General features: G+C 41.8%; 2 protein-coding genes and 2 pseudogenes across 5 annotated transcripts in view; all 4 read left to right on the forward strand.

Moving 5' to 3' along the window:
* Positions 1–20,769, forward strand: part of LOC118372693 (gastrula zinc finger protein XlCGF57.1-like) — a 150,374-nt pseudogene that overhangs the window by 11,977 nt on the left and 117,628 nt on the right.
* The window catches only part of LOC127930193 (zinc finger protein ZFP2-like), a 42,467-nt gene that overhangs the window by 11,887 nt on the left and 9,811 nt on the right, over positions 1–20,769 (forward strand). Inside the window, exons 1-2 of one of the 4 annotated variants that reach the window (XM_052519761.1) lie at positions 20,047–20,428; positions 20,648–20,684. The exons of 2 other annotated variants lie outside the window; for them this stretch is intronic. In XM_052519761.1, the coding sequence (XP_052375721.1) occupies positions 20,676–20,684 (9 nt within the window). In that variant the 5' untranslated portion in view covers positions 20,047–20,428; positions 20,648–20,675. Of the gene's footprint in view, positions 1–20,046; positions 20,685–20,769 lie in introns of those variants that run through there. One more of the 4 variants, XM_052519760.1, reaches the window with a different exon arrangement.
* LOC127930194 (zinc finger protein 239-like) lies at positions 2,597–4,957 on the forward strand (annotated as a pseudogene).
* LOC118361682 (piggyBac transposable element-derived protein 4) lies at positions 12,830–18,122 on the forward strand. Its single transcript, XM_035741813.2, has 2 exons — positions 12,830–14,645; positions 15,219–18,122. Exons 1-2 carry the CDS (start codon positions 14,461–14,463, stop codon positions 16,930–16,932), a joined length of 1,899 nt encoding a protein of 632 aa, XP_035597706.2. The 5' UTR covers positions 12,830–14,460; the 3' UTR covers positions 16,933–18,122.

The following is a 20,769-nucleotide window of genomic DNA, read 5'->3' on the forward strand; positions in this document are numbered from 1 at the left end:
AACAAATATTGATTTAGAGTTACCTCAAGTCGCAAAGAAAACAGGGGCTGCATCCACTATTTAAGCACCATTTCAACATCATCTAATCACCAATACTTAGTCTACTAAATTGACAACTAAAAGATACCAACAGCTATTTAGTCCGATCAACCTAAGCTAAATATGTCTATCCATGGTACTGATATCTGTGTGTGAGTGCAAGTAGAACAAAACTTGCACTCAATTTGTAGAGAAACGCTAATGCCATCCTCCTCTTTCATGTTCCCTGGACGGTCTATGACTCTGTCACGCTTGTAGTTGTTGTTGTCCTTAGGCTACCTGGCTAGAATGCTTGCTCGCGAGCCTAATTTCCATGCATAGTCAAGGATGCGCCAGGCCAGCGAGTTAATAACCCATTTTCGAAATTATTAATCTTCCTGAGAAGTAACTGAGATGCGCATCTCGCTATGCACTGGTAAAACATTTCATTGGGACAAATATTATTTTATATGTTGTGTTATATTCCATTATGTTATAGTCGTGGGTTTTCAGTATTTCCTGTGCCTATTTAGCTGAAATTCTTTCATAGGATTAAAACAGCACCATAGCTTCCATAAAGTGACCATTGGACTTAAACATTTAACTTTGTATCTGCAACCGGTTTTATTACATGTTACGTGCACATTTATGTTCAACGATGTGCGACCTTTTTTTGTAGCTTTTCTGATATTGCTAATTTCTTTTCAGGCAAATCTCAGAGTTCTATCTGAACGGGTCAGCAACTTGGAAACTGTACAGCTGCTATATAACATTATCTTGCTTGTCCAAAGTCCAGCAGCTAGCCTCTGTAGCTCGCTTGTTAACAACAGTCAGCTGAAAGCAAGCTAGCTAGTTTAGCCTCGCACTTCAACGTTTTTGGTGATTTCGGTAATGTAGCTGTTTACTTTGTGCATATAGCCTACATAATATCGCTGAATCTCCGTTTAAACTCAGAATATTCTGTTCTTTGGAATGTTTTCCGTTTCCCAATGTTTCTTAATTCCCGCCTACAGATGTATTAGACTTTTAAAAATGTAAACAACATGCATCATTGTTGGATTCTTATTGTATAGGCCTACCTCAAGTCCCGGCAGTGTTTTAACTTAATTTAAACTATTAACTTAATAAATAACTTACTAAATAAATGAATCATTTATTTAATAGACCACTTTCAGGATTTAATTTAATCATATAAATTGACCATATTGTATAGTGTTAAATGTTTTATAGGTTTAAATAATGGTAGGCTAACATCAAACCCATGGCACTCACGCTAGCTCCACTTCTGCCTAGATACTATGTTAACGAATACCTAATTGTCTTTCTGTCCTTCCAAAGTGTGCACTTATTCACTTCCTTTCACTGATTGGAAATGAAATGACTGGTATAAAACATATCGTGGATACACCCACTAGCCATGACTCCATCAATCTAATTGTGTTTCTCTTTGGTACAATTTTCACAACTCTAAGCACAAAAATCTGTATCAAACTTAAAAATATTTTCCTGTCATTTGTTTTTAAACTGCTAAAAACTGAACTACGAAACCAGAATTATATAGTGTGTAGTTTACGTTTTTTTTTTAAGTACTAAAATAAATTAGTTTATTCCATTCATTATCTGAATGTTGTTGATACACTGTAAGCTGTTGATTTTTAGATGTGGATGCTGTTACAGTAACAAGTCACAAAGTGGATCTTGAGCAATGTTGCATGGGGCAGAAATTGCACCAGGTTACACAATACCTTTTTACTGTAGGTTTCTACTACATGTTACAATACCCCTATATCTGATGGTTTCTTCTATACATGTACTGTATAAGAATACTGAAACTATGAGACTGACATTTTTCTCAACATTCTCCAAGTGGGATAACTAGAAGCAGTAGTTCTGGTGTTTAGGTTTTTCATCACTGGGTTATTTGAACAAATCATGATTTAGCAGGTGTTACCATCTTTCACATTTCGGAAGGGGAGTGGACATTCTGCCAGTATCTTGAGAGAGTCTGGGGAGCTCTTCATTCCGGTTCTGCTCCTCGTTCTAGCATCTCCTAATCTCTCCCAATATGTATGAACCCAGAACTTAATCGAGTGACTGACCAATTACGTGACACTTAAATTCTGTGTTAACCATCATTAACTCAGGGTGAAAGATGTGTTCAACTCTACTGAATGTTGAATCAAAGGTTCTGAACATCAGACTGGATATTACAAAAATATATACCACTTCCATTTGAAAAATTGGCCTACGTGATTGATAAACTGTACATGTGTAAAGTAGTGAACGATGACACACTTCAGGAGAATGGTGCATCCTTATACCTCCTGTCAATCATAGGTTTAGACAAAAGTCATTTAACGTTTGGTCTAATGATATTCTATGTACAATACTTCCTGTGTTCACCAGGACAGAGCTAGTCCGTCCCCCTCCACCCTGCCAGAGTCCCCGGGTTGCAACTCTTCCGGTAGCGCTTTACTGTTGGGTCTCAAGAGGGTGTCGGTGCGGCTGGTCGACTGCAGGAAAACAGCAGGGCAGAGTGGAACTGTGATAAAAGGACACGAGGAGGGAGATTTGATTTCATCAAGTAAGAACAATGGGGTGTGTGGATTAGACTACAATCTGCTTCTGCAACTTCTGTTGATTTGATAAAAAATATACACTCAGTTACTAGTTTATTAGATCACCCATCTAGTACTGGGTCGGACCCTCCTTTTGCCTCCAGAACAGCCAGAATTCTTTGGTGCATTGGTTCTACAAGGTGTCAAATGTTCCCCAGGGATGTTGGTCCATTCTAACGCGATGGCATTACGCAGTTGCTGCAGATTGGACGGCTACACTTTCATGCTGCCAACAGCCCGTTCCATCTCATCCCCAAGATACTCGATTGGGTTTGCTCAGCAACGTTGTAGCTTTCAATCGATGCTCAATTGGTATCAAGGGACCTAAAGTGTGCCTGGAAAACATTCTCCACACCAGATCACCGCCTGTACCGTTGACACCAGGCTGGATGGGTCAATGGACTCACCGCCACGTGACCCACTGTATGTAGGAGCGATCCATTTTTGTGAAAGGGGGGGTGGACCGAATAAACTGTCTGCTGAGTGTATGTTGCTATATTATATGTTTATGGACCCATATTTCCAAAACCTAGTTACTCAAATGTATTTTGTTTCAAAGGGGACTCTCATAACCATCGCTCTTTCAGTGGAAGGTACTTATCATCTGGGGAGCCTCAACAACATCATGTTGCTGAAGAGGCAGAGAAGAGTCTCTCCAGATCAGATCACCTCAAGAAACACCAGCAGAGAAGTACAGTGAAGAAACCTCACCACTGTTACTCTGACTTTGGGAAGAATTTTACTAGACTGAGGTCCTTAATTCACCAGCAGATTCACACTGGAGAGAAACTGTACTGCTGCTCTCAGTGTGGGAGGGGTTTTACTGCATCTAATGCCTTAAAATATCATCTGAAAATTCATACAGGGGAGAGGCCTTACCCCTGCCTTGATTGTGGGAAAAGCTTTGCTAATTCAGGAGGCCTGACCATACACAAGCGTTTACACACTGGAGAGAAACCTTATAGCTGTGAACAGTGTAGGAAGAGATTCAATCAGTCAGGCCACCTGACTACACACCAGCGAACACACACTGGAGAGAGGCCTTACAGCTGTGATCAATGTGGGAAGAGATTCAATCAGTCAGGAGAGCTGACTACACATCGGCGAACACACACTGGACATAGGCCTTATAGCTGTGATCAATGTGGGAAGAGATTCAATCAGTCAGGAGAGCTGACCACACACAAGCTAACACACACTGGAGAGAGACCTTACGCCTGTCTATGTGGAAAAGGCTTTGCTCGAGCTTCCACCCTGACTAGACACCAGCGAACACACACTGGAGAGAAACCTTACGTCTGTCTATGTGGAAAAGGCTTTGCTCGAGCTTCCACCCTGACTAGACACCAGCGAACACACACTGGAGAGAGACCTTACGTCTGTCTATGTGGAAAAGGCTTTGCTCGAGCTTCCTCCCTGACTAGACACCAGCGAACACACACTGGAGAGAAACCTTATAGCTGTGATCAGTGTGGAAAGAGCTTTTCTCAAACTTTCTCCCTGACTAAACACAAGCTAACACATACTGGAGAGAAAGAAGCCTTATATCTGTGATCAGTGTGGGAAGAGTTTCAGTCAGTTATGGACCCTTTATTCACACCAGTGAAGACACACTGGAGAAGGAACCTTATGTCTGTCTAGGTGGGAAGAGCTTTGTTTATTTAGGGCCAATGAGAGAAAAAAACCCACCAGAAAACCCACCGTATCTCATCTCCCTCCCTTCCAGCACCGGTTTCAGACCCATAAATAAAGGACCAGTAGAAAATATATAGGGAACAGTCATATCCATCTCCCATTCTTAAACAGTTGCCTTAGTCTGATCACCATGGTAACCTCTATGGAGCATAATATGCAGTTCTGATCTAGGATCAGGTCTCCCCTGTGTCTATGTAATATCACACATTGATCTACATGGATAAATGTTATCATAGGAAATGTTATAGGGAACTTGGGGGGGGGGGGGTGTTGATAATTGTATCTTCTTTCATATACTCATGATACTATTATTAAATGTTATTATGTAGAATAATGTTTCAACAATAGGTGTATATTCATTTATTCAATTAATCAATAAATTAAATCAATTATCTTCTAAATAAGAACTTATCACTTTCATTTTTTAAATGTATGTCAACATTCATTAAAAGGATCCTAAAACAAATCAATGAGGCATTGAATAATAATATTCATGAGGTCAAGGAAAGAACTATGTAGGCTGTCTTGTAACAATGGTTAATGTACTAACTTTTAGATTTTATAATGTAATAAAACCAGTAAATGTAATATCTTGTTGGTTAATATGATAAAATGTTGAATTGTTATAGTATGACTTTTTCCACTTAATGTAACAAGTTACGTTATCAGCCAGGAGAGTAACAACTTTTTAAATGAATAACATAATGACTTCAACCGATCATATAACACCTAAACTAATGTTTTATGTGTTACTTCACTAATGTTAATGCACATACCACCCTCCACCAATTACAAACCCACACACACACACTTATTCACCTGTACTCGCACTGTCACGTTCGTCATAATGAGTAGACCAAGCGTGAATAGAGTTCCACATATTTTTAATAAAGAGAAACTCAAAGCATAAACGAAACGTGAAGCTACTGGTGTGCACTCAGGCAACTCAATGTAGACAAGATCCCACAAACACAAAAGGGAAATGGCGACCTAAATATGATCCCCAATCAGAGACCATGATAAACAGCTGTCTCTGATTGGGAACCATATCAGGTTAACATAGACGTACAAAAACCCTAGAAGAACAAAACCAGAGTACTCACTCAAGACACACCCTGACCTAACCAAAATATATAGAAAAACAGGGATATCTAAAGTCTGGGCATGACACACACAAACATACACTCTAATCTTCAAATCGTATTGGTCACATGCATATATTTCGCAGATGTTATTGCCGGTGTGGAAATGCTTGTGTTCCTAGCTTGAACAGTGCAGTAATATCTAACAATATACACACTTCTAAAAGTAAAATAACGTAATGATTGAAATATACACACCTGTACAATTTTTATATATATATATATATATATATATACACACAATGATAAAAAATGAACAGAATTCATCTGTAGTCAATGATCCAGGGTGATCGGTTGTCTCACTTGGGGTGAAAATGTCTCATAGATTTGTTTTAAGGTCCATGTCCCTGGAGTTGAATGTGTTCTATCATTGCATCAATGGTAGCTTTCTGTGTGTTATCACTATTTCTATTCATCCCTCCATCCCATTCAGTTTTCCCATTGGGGTTTTACCCACATGACAATGTCAGCATACAGGTTATTACTCATGTTTACCCTTTAATCATATCATTGGAAAGCTTAGATTCACAGCTGTCCATTCAGATCAACAGAACTTTGATCTTCGACCTCTAGAATACAGACTTACCTGTACACTTGAGTGCACAAAATATTAAGAACACTTTCCTAATGTTGAGTTGCCCCCACCCCCCTTTGCCCTTAGAACACCCTCAATGTATTTTTTGAATGGACTCCACAAGGTGTCAAAAGCGTTCCACAGGGATGCTGGCCCATGTTGACTCAATGCTTCCCACAGTTGTGTCAAGTATGCTGGATGTCCTTCAGGTTGCAGTTCTCGAGACAAACCGGTGCTCCTGGCACCTACTACCATACTCTGTTCAAAGGCACTTCAATATGTTTTTCTTGCACATTCAACATCAATGGCACACATACACAATACATGTCTCAATTGTCTCGAGGCTTAAAAATCCCTTTTTAACCTGTTTCCTCCCCTTCATCTACATTGATTTGAAGTGGCTTTAACAAGTGACATCAATAAGTGATCCCATCTTTCACTTGGATTCACCTGTTGTCTATGTAATGGAAAGAGCAGGTGATCATTAATGTTTTGTCATCTCAGTGTATGTCCATTAATATGTTATGAATATATTGTGTCATAAAAATGTTGAAATTCCTCACTACATGTAACTATGAAGGTTTCTCTATCTCACTTGTAGAAACGGGCTTGCTACATTTTCTGGTTGTAAGCAAATCACAATATCCAGAATTCATAGCGATTTCAGGACTTGGAGAACCGCCCTGTGAAGGTTTATCCAGTTGATGTGAGAAATATTAAAATGTTTGTTTGTAGCCACAACTTTGAACCAGGGGATTTTGAAAACGGACCTGAAGTCTCAACTCATTGGGTTGCCATGTCGTCGAACATTGAGAAGTGATGCTATTCTATCAAATGTTTTCCCTCTTTTTTTCCCCTCTTCATTTCAAAGATGAAGGCATCCAGTCAGCCAACATCAGAGCAGCAGAAAAGAGGACAATCGGATGTAAGGTCGCTAACAAACTAGCTAGCTAGTAAACTACATTTGTATATCTAAACCAAAATCTAGCTCGCTTTCCTGATACGCTGGCTAGACATTCCAAAGCATATCAATGTAATTAGCCATCTGTTATCTGGCTATGTGATTTGTTCCTTTTTGAGCTCATTAGGTATTAGTAAGGAGGGGATTATCTGGGTGACTAACTGGTGTCTGTTGGGGGTGTGTATCAGTGGAGGCTTCTCCGGAGGAAGGGGAGGACCATCCTCAGTGATTCATCAGAAACATTTAAATTGTAAAACATTGAAGTTATCCTTTTTAGATGAAACTAAACTAAATATAATCACGTTACAAAGTAATTGATTAAAACATCTCTGCATGTGTATCTCCCACCGTGACGCATGGAGGAGGAGGTGTTATGGTGTGGGGGTGCTTTGCTGGTGACACATTTACTTATTTAGAATTCAAGACACACTTAACCAGCATGGCTACCACTGCATTCTGCAGCGGTATGCTATCCCATCTGGTTTGGGCTTAGTGGGACTATCATTTGTTTTTCAACAGGACAATGACCCAACAAACCTCCAGGCTGTGTAAGGGCTATTTTACCAAGCAGGAGAATTATGGAGTGCTGCATCAGATGACCTGGCCTCCACAATCCCCAGACCTCAACCAAATTGAGATGATTTGGGATGAGTCGGACCAAAGAGTGGGTAAAGCTACAACTTGCAGTAGTGGTGCGTGGGTAAAGCTACAACTTGCAGTAGTGGTGCGTGGGTAAAGCTACAACTTGCAGTAGTGGTGCGTGGGTAAAGCTACAACTTGCAGTAGTGGTGCGTGGGTAAAGCTACAACTTGCAGTAGTGGTGCGTGGGTAAAGCTACAACTTGCAGTAGTGGTGCGTGGGTAAAGCTACAACTTGCAGTAGTGGTGCGTGGGTAAAGCTACAACTTGCAGTAGTGGTGCGTGGGTAAAGCTACAACTTGCAGTAGTGGTGCGTGGGTAAAGCTACAACTTGCAGTAGTGGTGCGTGGGTAAAGCTACAACTTGCAGTAGTGGTGCGTGGGTAAAAGCGTCAAACAAGCCAGAAAAATAGCCATATTACAACCTGTGTTGTGATAATTGCGTTGTTTGTTATATAACCTGTTAGTTCATAAGCCTGGACTCAGCTGAGACAAGAAGACAGTGGCAGAATACATTCAACCAGACCTTTGTTAAAATCATAAAACCGGAGAGCAACATCTGTCCTGTTAAGTTCACAGTTACAACCTACATAATGATCAAGCAAGTTAATGTTTCCAACGTTTTCGGACTACTAAACAACAATTGATTTAGTTACCGCAAGTCGCAAAGAAAACAGGCCCTGCATCCACTATTCAAGCACAATTTCAACATCATCTTATCACCTATGCTTACATTACTACAACTAAAATATTTAAAAATAAACAAGGGGTGCAACTTTCACTGGGGACAAGGGACATCCCTACATTCTGAATTAGCATTTGTTTTGTCCCCCCACTTCTAAATGTTGCACCCCTGCCAAAAACGATTTAGTTAGATAAACTTAGGCTAAATATGATGCATCTATCCATGGTACTGATTTCTGTGTGTGCATTGCGAGTAGAAAAAAAAACATGTTGACTCACCTTAACTTGTAGAGAAATGCCATCCTCATCTTTCATGTTCCCTGAACGGTCTATGAGTCAGTCATACAGTACACACTTTTAGTTTTTGTTGTCTTTGGCTTCCTTGCTAAGATAAAAAATGTTAATCACAAAAATTATTTTGTTTTATATTCCATTATATTGTAGTCGTGAGTGTTCAGTATTTTATGCGCCGATTTGGTAAAAATGATTGCAGCGGATTAAAACGACACTAGCTTCCATAAAGTGACCATTGGACTTAAATGTTTGTTTGACTACCTTTTGTAGATGCAACAGTTTTTATTACATTTATAATGTATCACTCTTGCGTGCACATTTCTGTCCATTAATACGTTTTTGTAGCATTTCTGGCAATGCCAACTAAGTTTCAGACAAATCTAACTAACTAATTTATCTATAGTTCTATCTAACCTGGTCAGCAACTTGGATGCTTGGCAACAATACAGTTGCTATTAGCTAAAGTTAGCCTCTGTAGCTAGCGATCTAACGAAAAGGCAAATAAATGTAGCTGGCTGTAATTGTTGATGGAAGGTTTGTTACACAAATAACTAAAGCCATTAGCTTGCTAGCAGACAACAGCTGAACATCGACAGAAAAGCTAGCTAACGATAGCATGTTCACGTCAAAATGCCGCTCGTAGCTATGTTTTGTGGGAAAATGTACATCCGTCTTTTTTAAATGCCACACTGCTACCTTAGAATGCATGCAATGCAATGGACTTCTGCAACGCTAGCTAGCTACTCTATAGGCCAAGCTACGGTAAACGCTAGCTAGCTACTCCATAGTCCAAGCTACGGTAAACGCTAGCTAGCTACTCCATAGTCCAAGCTACGGTAAACGCTAGCCATATTTCACTGTCAGACAGGACACAACTCAATCTTGCTGAGAAAACAAATCAAATCAGATTGTATTGGTCCATACACATACTTAGCAGATCTTATTGCAGGTGTAGCGAAATGCTTGTGTTCCTAGTTCCAACAGTGCAGTAATATCTAACAATACACAACAATAACGTTACACACATCTAAAGGAATGGAATTCAGAAATATATAAATATTACTCCAGAGTATAAATACAGTACATTCATAAGTATGTGGACACCCCTTGGATTTGGCTATTTCAGCCACACCTGTTGCGGACAGGTGTATAAAAATGATCACACTGCCATGCAATCTCCATAGACAAGCATTGGCAGTAGAATGGCCTTACTGAAGACCTCAGTGACTTTCAACGTGGCACCACCATCTTTCCTACAAGTCAGTTTGTCAAATATCTGCCCTGCTAGAGCTTCCCCGGTCAACTGTAAGTGCTGTTATTGTGAAGTGGAACAGTTTGGGAGCAACAATGGCTCAATCGAGGAGTACGCCACACAAGCTCACAGAACGGGAACGCAGAGTACTGAAGTGCGTAACGCATTAAAATCATCTGTCCTCGGTTGCAGCACTCCCTACCGAGTTCCAAACTGCCTCTGAACGCAATGTCGCAAGATCACCTTGAGCCAGTCGCGGATCGAGCTTGTATGGCTCCCTAGGCGAGCCATACAAAGCTTTCAGCTTTGAAAGCTCCTCTGCTTCAGCTACGGTCACTGGAAGAGTAAGACAAATTCTGAGGTCTGGGGTCTCCAGCGCCGGTCCACAGTCCGGTTCTACAAAGGCGGAGGGATCAGCGTAAAGAGGGGGGGGGCTGCATCCAGAACCGGAGCCACCACCAAGGGTAGATGCCCACCTGGACCCTCCCCTATAGGTTCAGGTTTGCGGCCGGGAGTCCGCAACTTTTTTTGGGGGGGGGGGGTACTGTCACGCCCTGACCTTAAATATAAAGAAAACAGAGATATCTTGGTTAGGTCAGGGTGTGACTAGGGTGGGTACACTAGTTTTTGTATTGTTTAGGGTTTTTTGTAGGTCTAGGTGATTTGTATGTCTATGGTGGCCTGATATGGTTCCCAACCAGAGGCAGCTGTTTATCGTTGTCTCTGATTGAGGAGCATATTTAGGTAGCCATTTCCCTTTGGTGTTTGTGGGATTTTGTTCTATGTTTAGTTGCCTGTCTGCACTATTCGTATAGCTTCACGTTTCGTTCGATTGTTTGTTGTTTTGTTAGTTGAGTTTCAGTTATTAAATATTACGTGGAACTCTACTCACGCTGTGTCTTGGTCTCATCTTTATGACGAACGTGACAAGTCCTGAGTTTCCCAAATTAATTTGTCTTCGTAGAACAGAGTTTGCAGCAGAAAAGGCTGTTGTTTTTTTCAGAATGCACCAGCCAACTTCTAGGGATTTTTTTCACCACTCACCAAGGTCTTCCTGAAATACTGGTGGTTGCAACTTCTTCCTTCACTCTCATTCCTTGGGGAAACAAAGTTAGGTGGTACCTCACTTGGTCCTGTGCAAACTAGTTGTGTCTGAATTCTGTCAGTCAGCAGGATCTGTAGACAGTGATTCATCCTCAGCAGCAGGGTCTGTAGACAGTGATTCATCCTCAGCAGCAGGGTCTGTAGACAGTGATTCATCCTCAGCAGCAGGATCTGCAGACAGTGATTCATCCTCAGCAGCAGGATCTGTAGACAGTGATTCATCCTCAGCAGCAGGATCTGGAGACAGTGATTCATCCTCAGCAGCAGAATTTGGTGGGATGCTGCTACAGGTGATTCTAAAGGAGAGCACATGTTATTCACAGCATTTATAGTGGTGGAACATCCCACATACATACCCAGTAATAATAAAATCATCATTGTTACCAACAATATGGAAAATTAAAACTTTGCGAAAGGGAGATTATTTATTCTGTTTGTTATGCCGGGATGCACACACACATGCGTGCACACAAACCCACCTGAAGAATCCTGCTGGGGAGAAGTGGAAGCAAATGGGTCTTCATCCTCAGACAATATTTGTGGAGACACCTGTGTGGCTGAGGAGGTGGACGGCTCCTCATCCTGAGGCTCCGAGATCATTTCTGAAGAGGCCTGTATGGCTGCCAGGGAGTGCTCCAAAATATTTCAGAAGAAGGTAGATGGCATGTCCTATATATTCATCCTGGCCAATGCCAGAATGGGTGCTCACAATTGTATATAATGTAGTCAAGAAGTTTAGTAAAAATATTTCAGTTCAAGTGCCCCTGAATTTGCATTTAAACACTGTTTTATATTAATCTTAACGAGTTTATAACCTGTGGTAATGTGTGTGAGCAAACCACAAAAAAAGCTTGTTTTTTTAAGACTGGTCTCTGCCATATGTCTGTGAAGCTATATATTAACAGTATTATGAATGAATTGTGGTTTATTTGGTAGCATTTCATAGTGTGACTAATTTGACTAATCCCCCGCTCCCCCTACCTCGGGCTTCCAGTGGGGAGACCTGAGGTCAACCTACCCCCATCCCACTTCCCCCATCTCGTACTTCTGAGTGGGAGACCTTCCCAAGCAGTAGCCTGCCTAGCTCCCAAACTAGAATCAGGGCGCCCACTCCGACAAGGTTAATTGACCCACAGTCCCACACGGTGACATGATATCATTGACGTGACGTGCAAATGAGCGATAGAAAACCGATCACGCAAATGTCACCATTCCCCCCAAAAATTGGGCGCCCCATGCCGCCCCCGGCAAGATGCCGCCTTGGGCTGCCCATACCTAAATCCGCCACTGCCTTGCGCAATGCCAAGTCGCGGCTGGAGTGGTGTAACATGCTGACCAGACCGGACACATCGCTTGCGCGAGCGTCGCAAAATAAATGTAGAAATCCATGTTATTCAATTATTGCACCCACACTGCTCGCGCACGCCAACGGGCATCTGCAATGCCAAGGGCTAAAATAGAAGTCATTCCGATTTCTGACGCAGATCGCGCTGAAAGTCCTGCCTCTCCCATCTCCTCATTGGTTTATAGAAACAGGTACCCACGTGCCATTTCCTCATTGGTTATACCCACGTGGGTGATTGAAAGACAAAGTGTTTTGCCGGTTGTCGTGGTAAAAGTGTAGTTGCCAATCAGGGATTTTTTTTATAAATTCAAAGATGAAAAAACCTGGAAGGAGGAGAGATGACTAGAAACTATTTGGTTGGCTGTTTTATGTGTGGATTAATTGTCGGAGTAGAGGACCTTGTGCATTTCAGGTAAAATAACAACTCAATGTTTATATCCCAGGACAAATTAGCTAGCAAGTGCAAGCTAACTAGCTAAATTGCCATACATGTTTAATGCTTTTCAACCTGTCCCCAAATTAATGTAATGGTTCAGAGTTTGTTTTGATATTTTAACCTGCGTTTGGTGTAGGGGGACAAAATACATTTATGCACGATAGCGCATGATGGCAGACGGTTTGGGTTCCGTGTAAGGCTCGCTGCCGGCGGACAAATCTGGGTTTGGCAGATGTCAGGAGAACGCTACCTGCCCCAATGCATAGTGCCAACGGTAAAGTGTGGTGTGAGAGGAATTATTGTCTGGGGCTGTAGGTCATCGTTCTGTCCCTTAATTCTAGTGAAGGGAAATCTTAACGCTACAGCATTCTAGACCATTCTGTGCTTCCAACTTTGTGGTAACAGTTTGGGGAAGGCCCTTTCCTGTTTCAGCATGATGCCCCCCTTGCAAAAAACAAGTTCCATAAAGCAATAGTTTGTCAAAAGTGTTGTGGAAGAACTTGACTGGCCTGCACAGAGCCCTGACCTCAATCCCATCAAACACCTTTGGGATGAATTGAAACGCCGACTGCGAGCCAGGCCTAATCGGCTAACATTAGTGCCGACCTCACTTATGCTCTTGTGGCTGAATTGAAGCAAGTCTCTGCAGCAATGTTCCAACATCTATTGGAAAGCCTTCCCAGAAGAGTGGAGGCTGTTATAGTAGCAAAGGGGGGACCGCATCCATTTGGAATGAGATGTTTGATGAGCAGGTGTCCACATACTTTTGGTCTTGTAATAGATGTGATGAGATAGTCGTGTAAATTCTACGCAGGGACACTCAGTCAATCTTAAATGAATCATTGTTTATTATCAGCATGCTCTAGAGGTCAAAGTCAAACTTAAGATGCATAAAGTACCGTTCTGAAGGTATCTCCCTCAGGGCAGTCCCATTAGATATCTTATATTACTGGTTACAGACAGGTTACATAGTCATAGTTCATAGGGTTGGTTCCAGCATGTGTCTGGCACCGTCCCCTATCTTAACTTATCAACATATTCTGGCCGTTCTGCCAGATGGTCCTGAGGATGGGGTCATGTTGCCCCCCTTCATATTTTTACCAGGAACCAAGGATTATTTATAACACTATGAACATTTTGAAGACTGCTCTTCACATGATAACATTTTCCATCACATGATGTATAGACATTATGGACAGTATGTGTATAGAATTACTGGAATATCTGTACAATACGTATCGTGTTTCAAAGTAACGTCCAACGTAAAGAGACTCTCTTTTCCTCTTCTTTTCCCTCTCTATCTATCTCTGTTTGGTTTACTTGCAAGCAACTCTTTGTTAGGGAAGACAATGAACCCTGATGGGCCATTTTGCGGGACCTATTGATATGGTAATACCGATTGGAAGACAACACGTGAGGAGCCCATTGCGCACCAATTATATGACCACTGTCTCGTTGATTGACTCTATTTGAACCCAATGACCACTGATCTTCTTGAAATCTAGCTGGGTAGATAGCCAATGATCATATCTAACTGGAAATATCCCATGATTCATTGTTGTAAGACAAACCTATACACTGGAGGCAAGCGTAAAAATCTTTCTTTCGCCATTGCCTATTGAACCGTGAAGGAGTGATTATAATTACGCCCCGACGTTTTTCAAGAATTTGCTACTTCAGCTGTTTATTTCGCAATTAAAATGGCCAATAAGTCAAAGAAAGTTACCTCGAAGACTAGATACACGAATGTAGAAATGGTTTTGGAAGAGATTGCCAGGGATAGTGAGACAGATTTGGCCGAGATTGAAGACTCCATTAGCTCCCATAGTTTCGATTCTGAAGCTGAGGACTACTTTTTGAACGGAGAGGACATCGTTTTGGACTGGTAAGTTGCTCTCATGCTAATGCCGTTGTTTTACTTTAATATAAAATATTATTAGTGATTGTTTGTACATTTTATTAGCAATATATAGCGATGTAATGAAATCGCTAAAGTACACGTTAGCTAGCCATTGTGAGGGCTAGTTTCATTGACGACGCATGGTCTACCCAAATAGCCTATTTTGAGGCATGCACCTTTCACTTCGGTAATTGATGTGGAACAGCACTTTATGTTCCCTGTACTCTATATGCATGTTTATTATAGCTGTTTGTACATTTTATTAGCAATATATAGCGATGTAATGAAATCGCTAAAGTACACTTTAGCTTGCCATTGTGTATGAGGGCTAGTTTCATTGACAACGCATGGTCTACCCAAATAGCCTATTTGGAGACAGGCCCACATCAATTGCCAAAGTGATATGGAACAGCACTTTATGTTCCCTGTACTCTATATGCATGTTTATTATAGCTGTTGATACAGGGCTACTCCCTGTATTCTATATACATGTTTATTATAGCTGTTGATACTGGACTCATATGTGAAACTATTCTAACTGAACATTTTCTTTCATAGTGGCACTGACTCCGACTGGGAGCCCCCAGTGCAAAGGTGTCCATCCCCCTCTGAAGCAGGTTCATCCAGCAGTACCCCTGCTGTCTCTGGCTCCAAACCTCCCGGGCCATCTAGAGGTGTGAAGAGGAAGAGGGGAAGTGTTCCACCCACTAACAGAGGGACAGAAGGGCGTTGGCACACCGTCCTAGAAGATGATATTGAGCCACCACAACCAACCTTTAGGCCGAAAAGGAAGCCAGGACCTCAGGTGAACCCGACCTCCACTTACACCCCCCTTCAGCTTTTCCAACTGTTTTTTACACCATCTGTTGTAGATTCGCTCGTGTCCAACACCAATAAGAATGGCAAGCAGAAACAAGCAGGCAAGAAGTTAGCATGGAAGCCCATATCCATGTCAGATATTTTATGCTACTTTGCACTTGTTATCTACATGGGGCTGGTGAAGCTGAAGAGCCTGAAGGACTACTGGAAAAAGTTAGATCTGTACCAACTGCCTTACCCCATGACTGTTATGTCCGCCAAAAGGTTTCTGATTATTTCACAGGCGCTTAACATCAGTGACCCAAAGGTAGATGAAGAGAATGAGAAGAAGAGGGGCACAGCAGCGTTTGATAGACTGTGCAAGATTAAGCCGCTCTACCACAGCATTGTTGACGCCTGCAAGACATATTTTCAGCCAGCCCAGAACGTGTCAATCGATGAGAGGATGGTAGCCTCAAAGGCAAGAATTGGCCTCAAACAATACATGAAAAACAAACCGACCAAGTGGGGTTACAAGCTGTTTGTTTTGGCTGATTCTGTATGTGGCTACACATGCAATTTCTTTGTCTACGAGGGGAAGAACAGTTTTGCTACCGGTAAGGGACTCAGCTATGACTCTGTCATGGCGTTATTGGATTTTCAACTGCTAGGGAAGGGCTACAAACTGTTTGTGGATAACTTCTACACAAGCCCTACCCTGTTTACAGACCTAAGAAAGCTGGATGTATGGGCTTGTGGCACCATTCGTACCAACAGGGTGGGCTTTCCGAAGACGAAGGTGAACGACATGCCTAAGTGGGCTGAGCGGGGGACCATGCGATGGATCCGTGAAGATGGCCTGCTTTTTGTAAAGTGGATGGATACCAGAGAGGTGGTGATGTGCTCTACAATCCACAAGTCCTTCAGTGGGGATGGTGTTGTCAGGCGTGTGAAGAACAGTGCCGGGGCATGGATCACCAAAAATGTCCCCATTCCTGGAGCCATCAAGGACTACAACCAGAGCATGGGCGGAGTCGACCTTTCGGACGCGCTAATCGGCTACTACAATGTTCTCCACAAGACGAGGAAATGGTACAAGACCCTCTTCCATCATTTCATCGACATCGCCGTAGTGAATTCATTCATCCTCCACAAGGAAATGGCAACGAGCTGTGGAAAGCCCTTCCTCTCACAGAAAGCCTTCAGAGAGCAGCTCATCAGGGAGCTTGCTGGCTACAGCACCACTGCACCAAGCCCCGTCCCTTCTGCTCCTGCCACAAGTGTTCATCTGCCCAAATATATTTGTGCAGGCATGGATGTGCCTAAGGGCAAAAAGGGCACAGCATGGAGGCGTTGCTGTGTTGTGTGCAAGATGAAGTCTCCCATCATATGCAGCACATGCTCAGTGACCCTATGCTTCACATCAGAGAGAGACTGCTATGGCATCTGGCATGAGCAGCATAACATTGTCTAGAGTTTTGGCAATGTTAGTGGGGTTATATGGCAAAGTGGGTCTGCGGTCTAGCTGAGAACACCAGTCTGCAGTCTAGCTGAGAACACCAGTCTGCAGTCTAGCTGAGAACACCAGTCTGCAGTCTAGCTGAGAACACCAGTCTGCAGTCTAGCTGAGAACACCAGTCTGCAGTCTAGCTGAGAACACCAGTTTGCAGTCTAGCTGAGAACACCAGTTTGCAGTCTAGCTGAGAACACCAGTCTGCAGTCTAGCTGAGCTAGGGTCAGTATGTTATCTCTGGAGTATTTTTCCTGTCTTACCTGGTATCTTGTGTGAATTTAAGTCTGCTCTCTTTCTCTCCTTCTTTCTCTCAGTGGACTTGAACCCCTGGGACCATGCTTCAGGACTACCTGACATGATGACTCCTTGCTGTCCCCAGTCCACCTTGCCGCTGTTCCAGTTTCAACTGTTCTGCCTGCTGCTATGGAACCCTAAACTGCTAATTTTTTTCTCCTGAGGTGCTGCACACTCTACAAAAACACTGATCTCCACCCGGCACAGCCAGAAGAGGACTGGCCACCCCTCATTGCCTTGTTTCTTCCTAGGTTTTTTCCTTTATAGGTTGTTTTTCTTAGCCACCATGCTTCTACACCTGCATTGCTTGCTGTTTGGGGTTTTAGGCTGGGGCTATGTAAATAGATTTGATAGAGGACTGAGGGTGTGTAAATAGTTACCCATGTTTATTAGTCAATGTATGTATATATTTTGTTTTTCATAACTTAAAAAAAAAAAATGTTTACAAAAATTAAAAAAAAAAAAAAAATCTCAATTTTTTTTTCTCCCAAAATGTATTTATTTTTTTTCCAAAATTTTTTTTTTTTGGTGGGGGGGTGTGTTAGAATACCATTTTGGTATTTTGTATATAGTTATTGGTTTCAAAATGTGTACTTATCCAATTTGGCCACTTGGGGACATTTGGGATACTTGTGGTGGGACACCTGGGTGACGTTATAATAAATGTTATGTAGCACACTCATTTTGAAAGTTATCATTTTGAAATTTTGCACAGGTGCTGTTGCCCTCTTAATTTTTGCACTAAAATTGTCCCCTTCGTCTTATCTGATTTTTTTGTTTTATCTTGTTCATTTGAAAGATGATGATTCAAAAATAAATAGAAAAAACGAATGTTTTTTTCCATAGTTTTATCTAAACCAGATCTATTGTGTGTTATTATCCTACATTCAATTCACATTTACACAAACTTCAGAGTGTTTTCTTTCAAATGGTACCAAGAATATGCATATACTTGGTTCTGTGCCTGAGCTACAGACTGTTAGATTTGGGCATGTCTTCAGGTGGAAATTGCACAAAGTAAGAGGTTAAGAGGTTAATAATAATAATAATAATATATGCCATTTAGCAGACGCTTTTATCCAAAGCGACTTACAGTCATAGGTTATTAACCCTAATTGCTCCTGTAAATTGCTCTTTATAAGAGCACCTGCTAAATAACAATAAAAAAAGTTATAGGTTTTGGAAATATGGGTCCATAAATAACTATTCAATGTCTTTATTTTACAGGGGAAACCCCGTACCATCGTTCTCTTAGTTGGAGGGGCTTATCGTCTGGGGAGCCTAAACAACATGTTGCTGAGGAGACAGAGAAGAGTCTCTCCAGATCAGAACATCTCAAGAAACACCAGCAGGGACACACAGGGAAGAAATCTCACCACTGCTGCTCTGACTGTGGGAAGAGTTTCACAAGCCAGAGTGGCTTCATTATTCACTGTGATCAGTGTGGGAAGAGTTTTGCTTCTTCTAACACCCTCAAATCTAATGTAAGAATTCATACAGGGGAGAAGCCTTACCCCTGCCTTGATTGTGGGAAAAGCTTTGTTAGTGCAGGAGCCTTAACCGTACACAAGCTAATACACACTGGAGAGAAACCTAATAGCTGTGATCAGTGTGGGAAGAGCTTTGCTGTAGTTTCCTCCCTGACTAGACATCAGGTAACACACACTGGAGAGAAACCTTACAGCTGTGATCAGTGTGGGAAGAGCTTTGCTGTAGTTTCCTCCCTAACTAGACACCAGGTAACACACACTGGAGAGAGAACTTGTCTGTCTATGTGGGAAGAGCTTTGCTCTAGCTTCCACCCTGACTGCACACCAGCGAACACACACTGGAGAGAAGCCTTATAGTTGTGATCAATGTGGAAAGAGCTTTGCTGTATCAGAAAAACTAACTAGACACCAACGAACACACACAGGAGAGAAGCCCTATAGCTGTGATCAGTGTTGGAAGAGCTTCAATCAGTCAGTCCACCTGACAACACACCAACTGACACACACTGGAGAGAAACCTTATAGCTGTGATCAGTGTGGGAAGAGTTTCAGTCATGGACCCTAAATACACACCAACGAACACACACTGGAGAGAAACCTTATGCCTGTCTATGTGGAAAGAGCTTTGCTCATTTAGGGCCAATGAAAAAACGCCAAAAAGCAAAAACGTGCCGTATTTCATCTCCCTCCTATCTGTCACCGGTTCCAGATCCATAAATAAAGGATCAGTAGAAAATATCTAGTGAACAGTCATATCCCTCTCCCATTCTGAAACAGTTGCCTTAGTCTGATCACCATGGTAACCTCTGTGGAGCATAATATACAGCTCTGATCTAGGATCAGGTCTCCCCTGTGTCTTTGTAATATCACATATTGATCTAAATGGATAAATGTTATCATAGGAAATGTCAGTGAACCCATGTGTGGGGGTGTGTTGATAATTGTATATTTTCATATACTCATGATATTATTAAATGTCATTATGTAGAATTTTTCAACAATAGGTGTATATTCATGTATTCAATTGATCAATAAATTACATCTGTTATCTTCTAAACAAGAAGTTATCACTTAAACTGTATATATTATATATCTATAGTGATTAAAATATTCCCTGGTGTAGGATCAGAGGGCCAAAGTTGTGGAATAATGATGAGGTTTTAATGGGTGCAGGGTTAGTTGGTTTTTCACAGTGTTATGAATTAATAATACAGAATAGTAGGCTGATACACAGCCAACACACTAGGTGGGGGCGTGCACCTATAGTCATTGTTTGCGGACCGCCATAACACTAAAGAAGAAGAAGACCACTTCCTTCTCAACGGCGCTGATTCTGGTCTGCTCCGTGAAGCGGAAGAATTATAAATCAAATGTTATTGGTCACATACATATTTTATTGCTGGTGTAGCGTAATGCTTGTAATGCACTGACTACTGCGGAGGTTGCATTGTTGAAAATGCTGCATGGACACTGCAGACATCGGATTGAACGTACACCAGGTTTTTCTGGTTCGCTGCACGGATAGCGCTGCTGTAAACAGTCTGGTATTTTATAGGCGTCCATTACTGGGCCTCAGACATTTAAACTATCTGGACTCTCGAAGAGGACGTTGTTCCAATAGACTCTCGGGTTGAGTTAGACGATAACAGACAACAGGATTCTTGGTGAATAAGGTGTTGAACGTTTAATTGACTTTAATATATTTAAATCTTATCCAGGATCTTTCTGAAGTAAGGTTAGCCAACATCAGACATTTGTCACAGTTTAAGTCGAGTTTTGATATTTTAAAGGACGCCTGATTGCTCTGGTCTAGCTGTTTATCTGAATGCTGTGACAAAGTAACTGTAGTGTAAACTAGCTACAGATTAACTCTCACGTTTTTATATTTGAAGAAACGCGGAAGAAAGAATAGCTTCCACGATGGATCGGGTAAGTTTGGTTTACTTTTATTAACAATATTCCTCCTGTGGTGTATAACATGTCGAGAGGTCTAGTCATCATCATCTTTGTTCTT

This window comes from Oncorhynchus keta, chromosome 5 (assembly GCF_023373465.1).
Source record: "Oncorhynchus keta strain PuntledgeMale-10-30-2019 chromosome 5, Oket_V2, whole genome shotgun sequence".
NCBI lineage: Eukaryota > Metazoa > Chordata > Actinopteri > Salmoniformes > Salmonidae > Oncorhynchus > Oncorhynchus keta.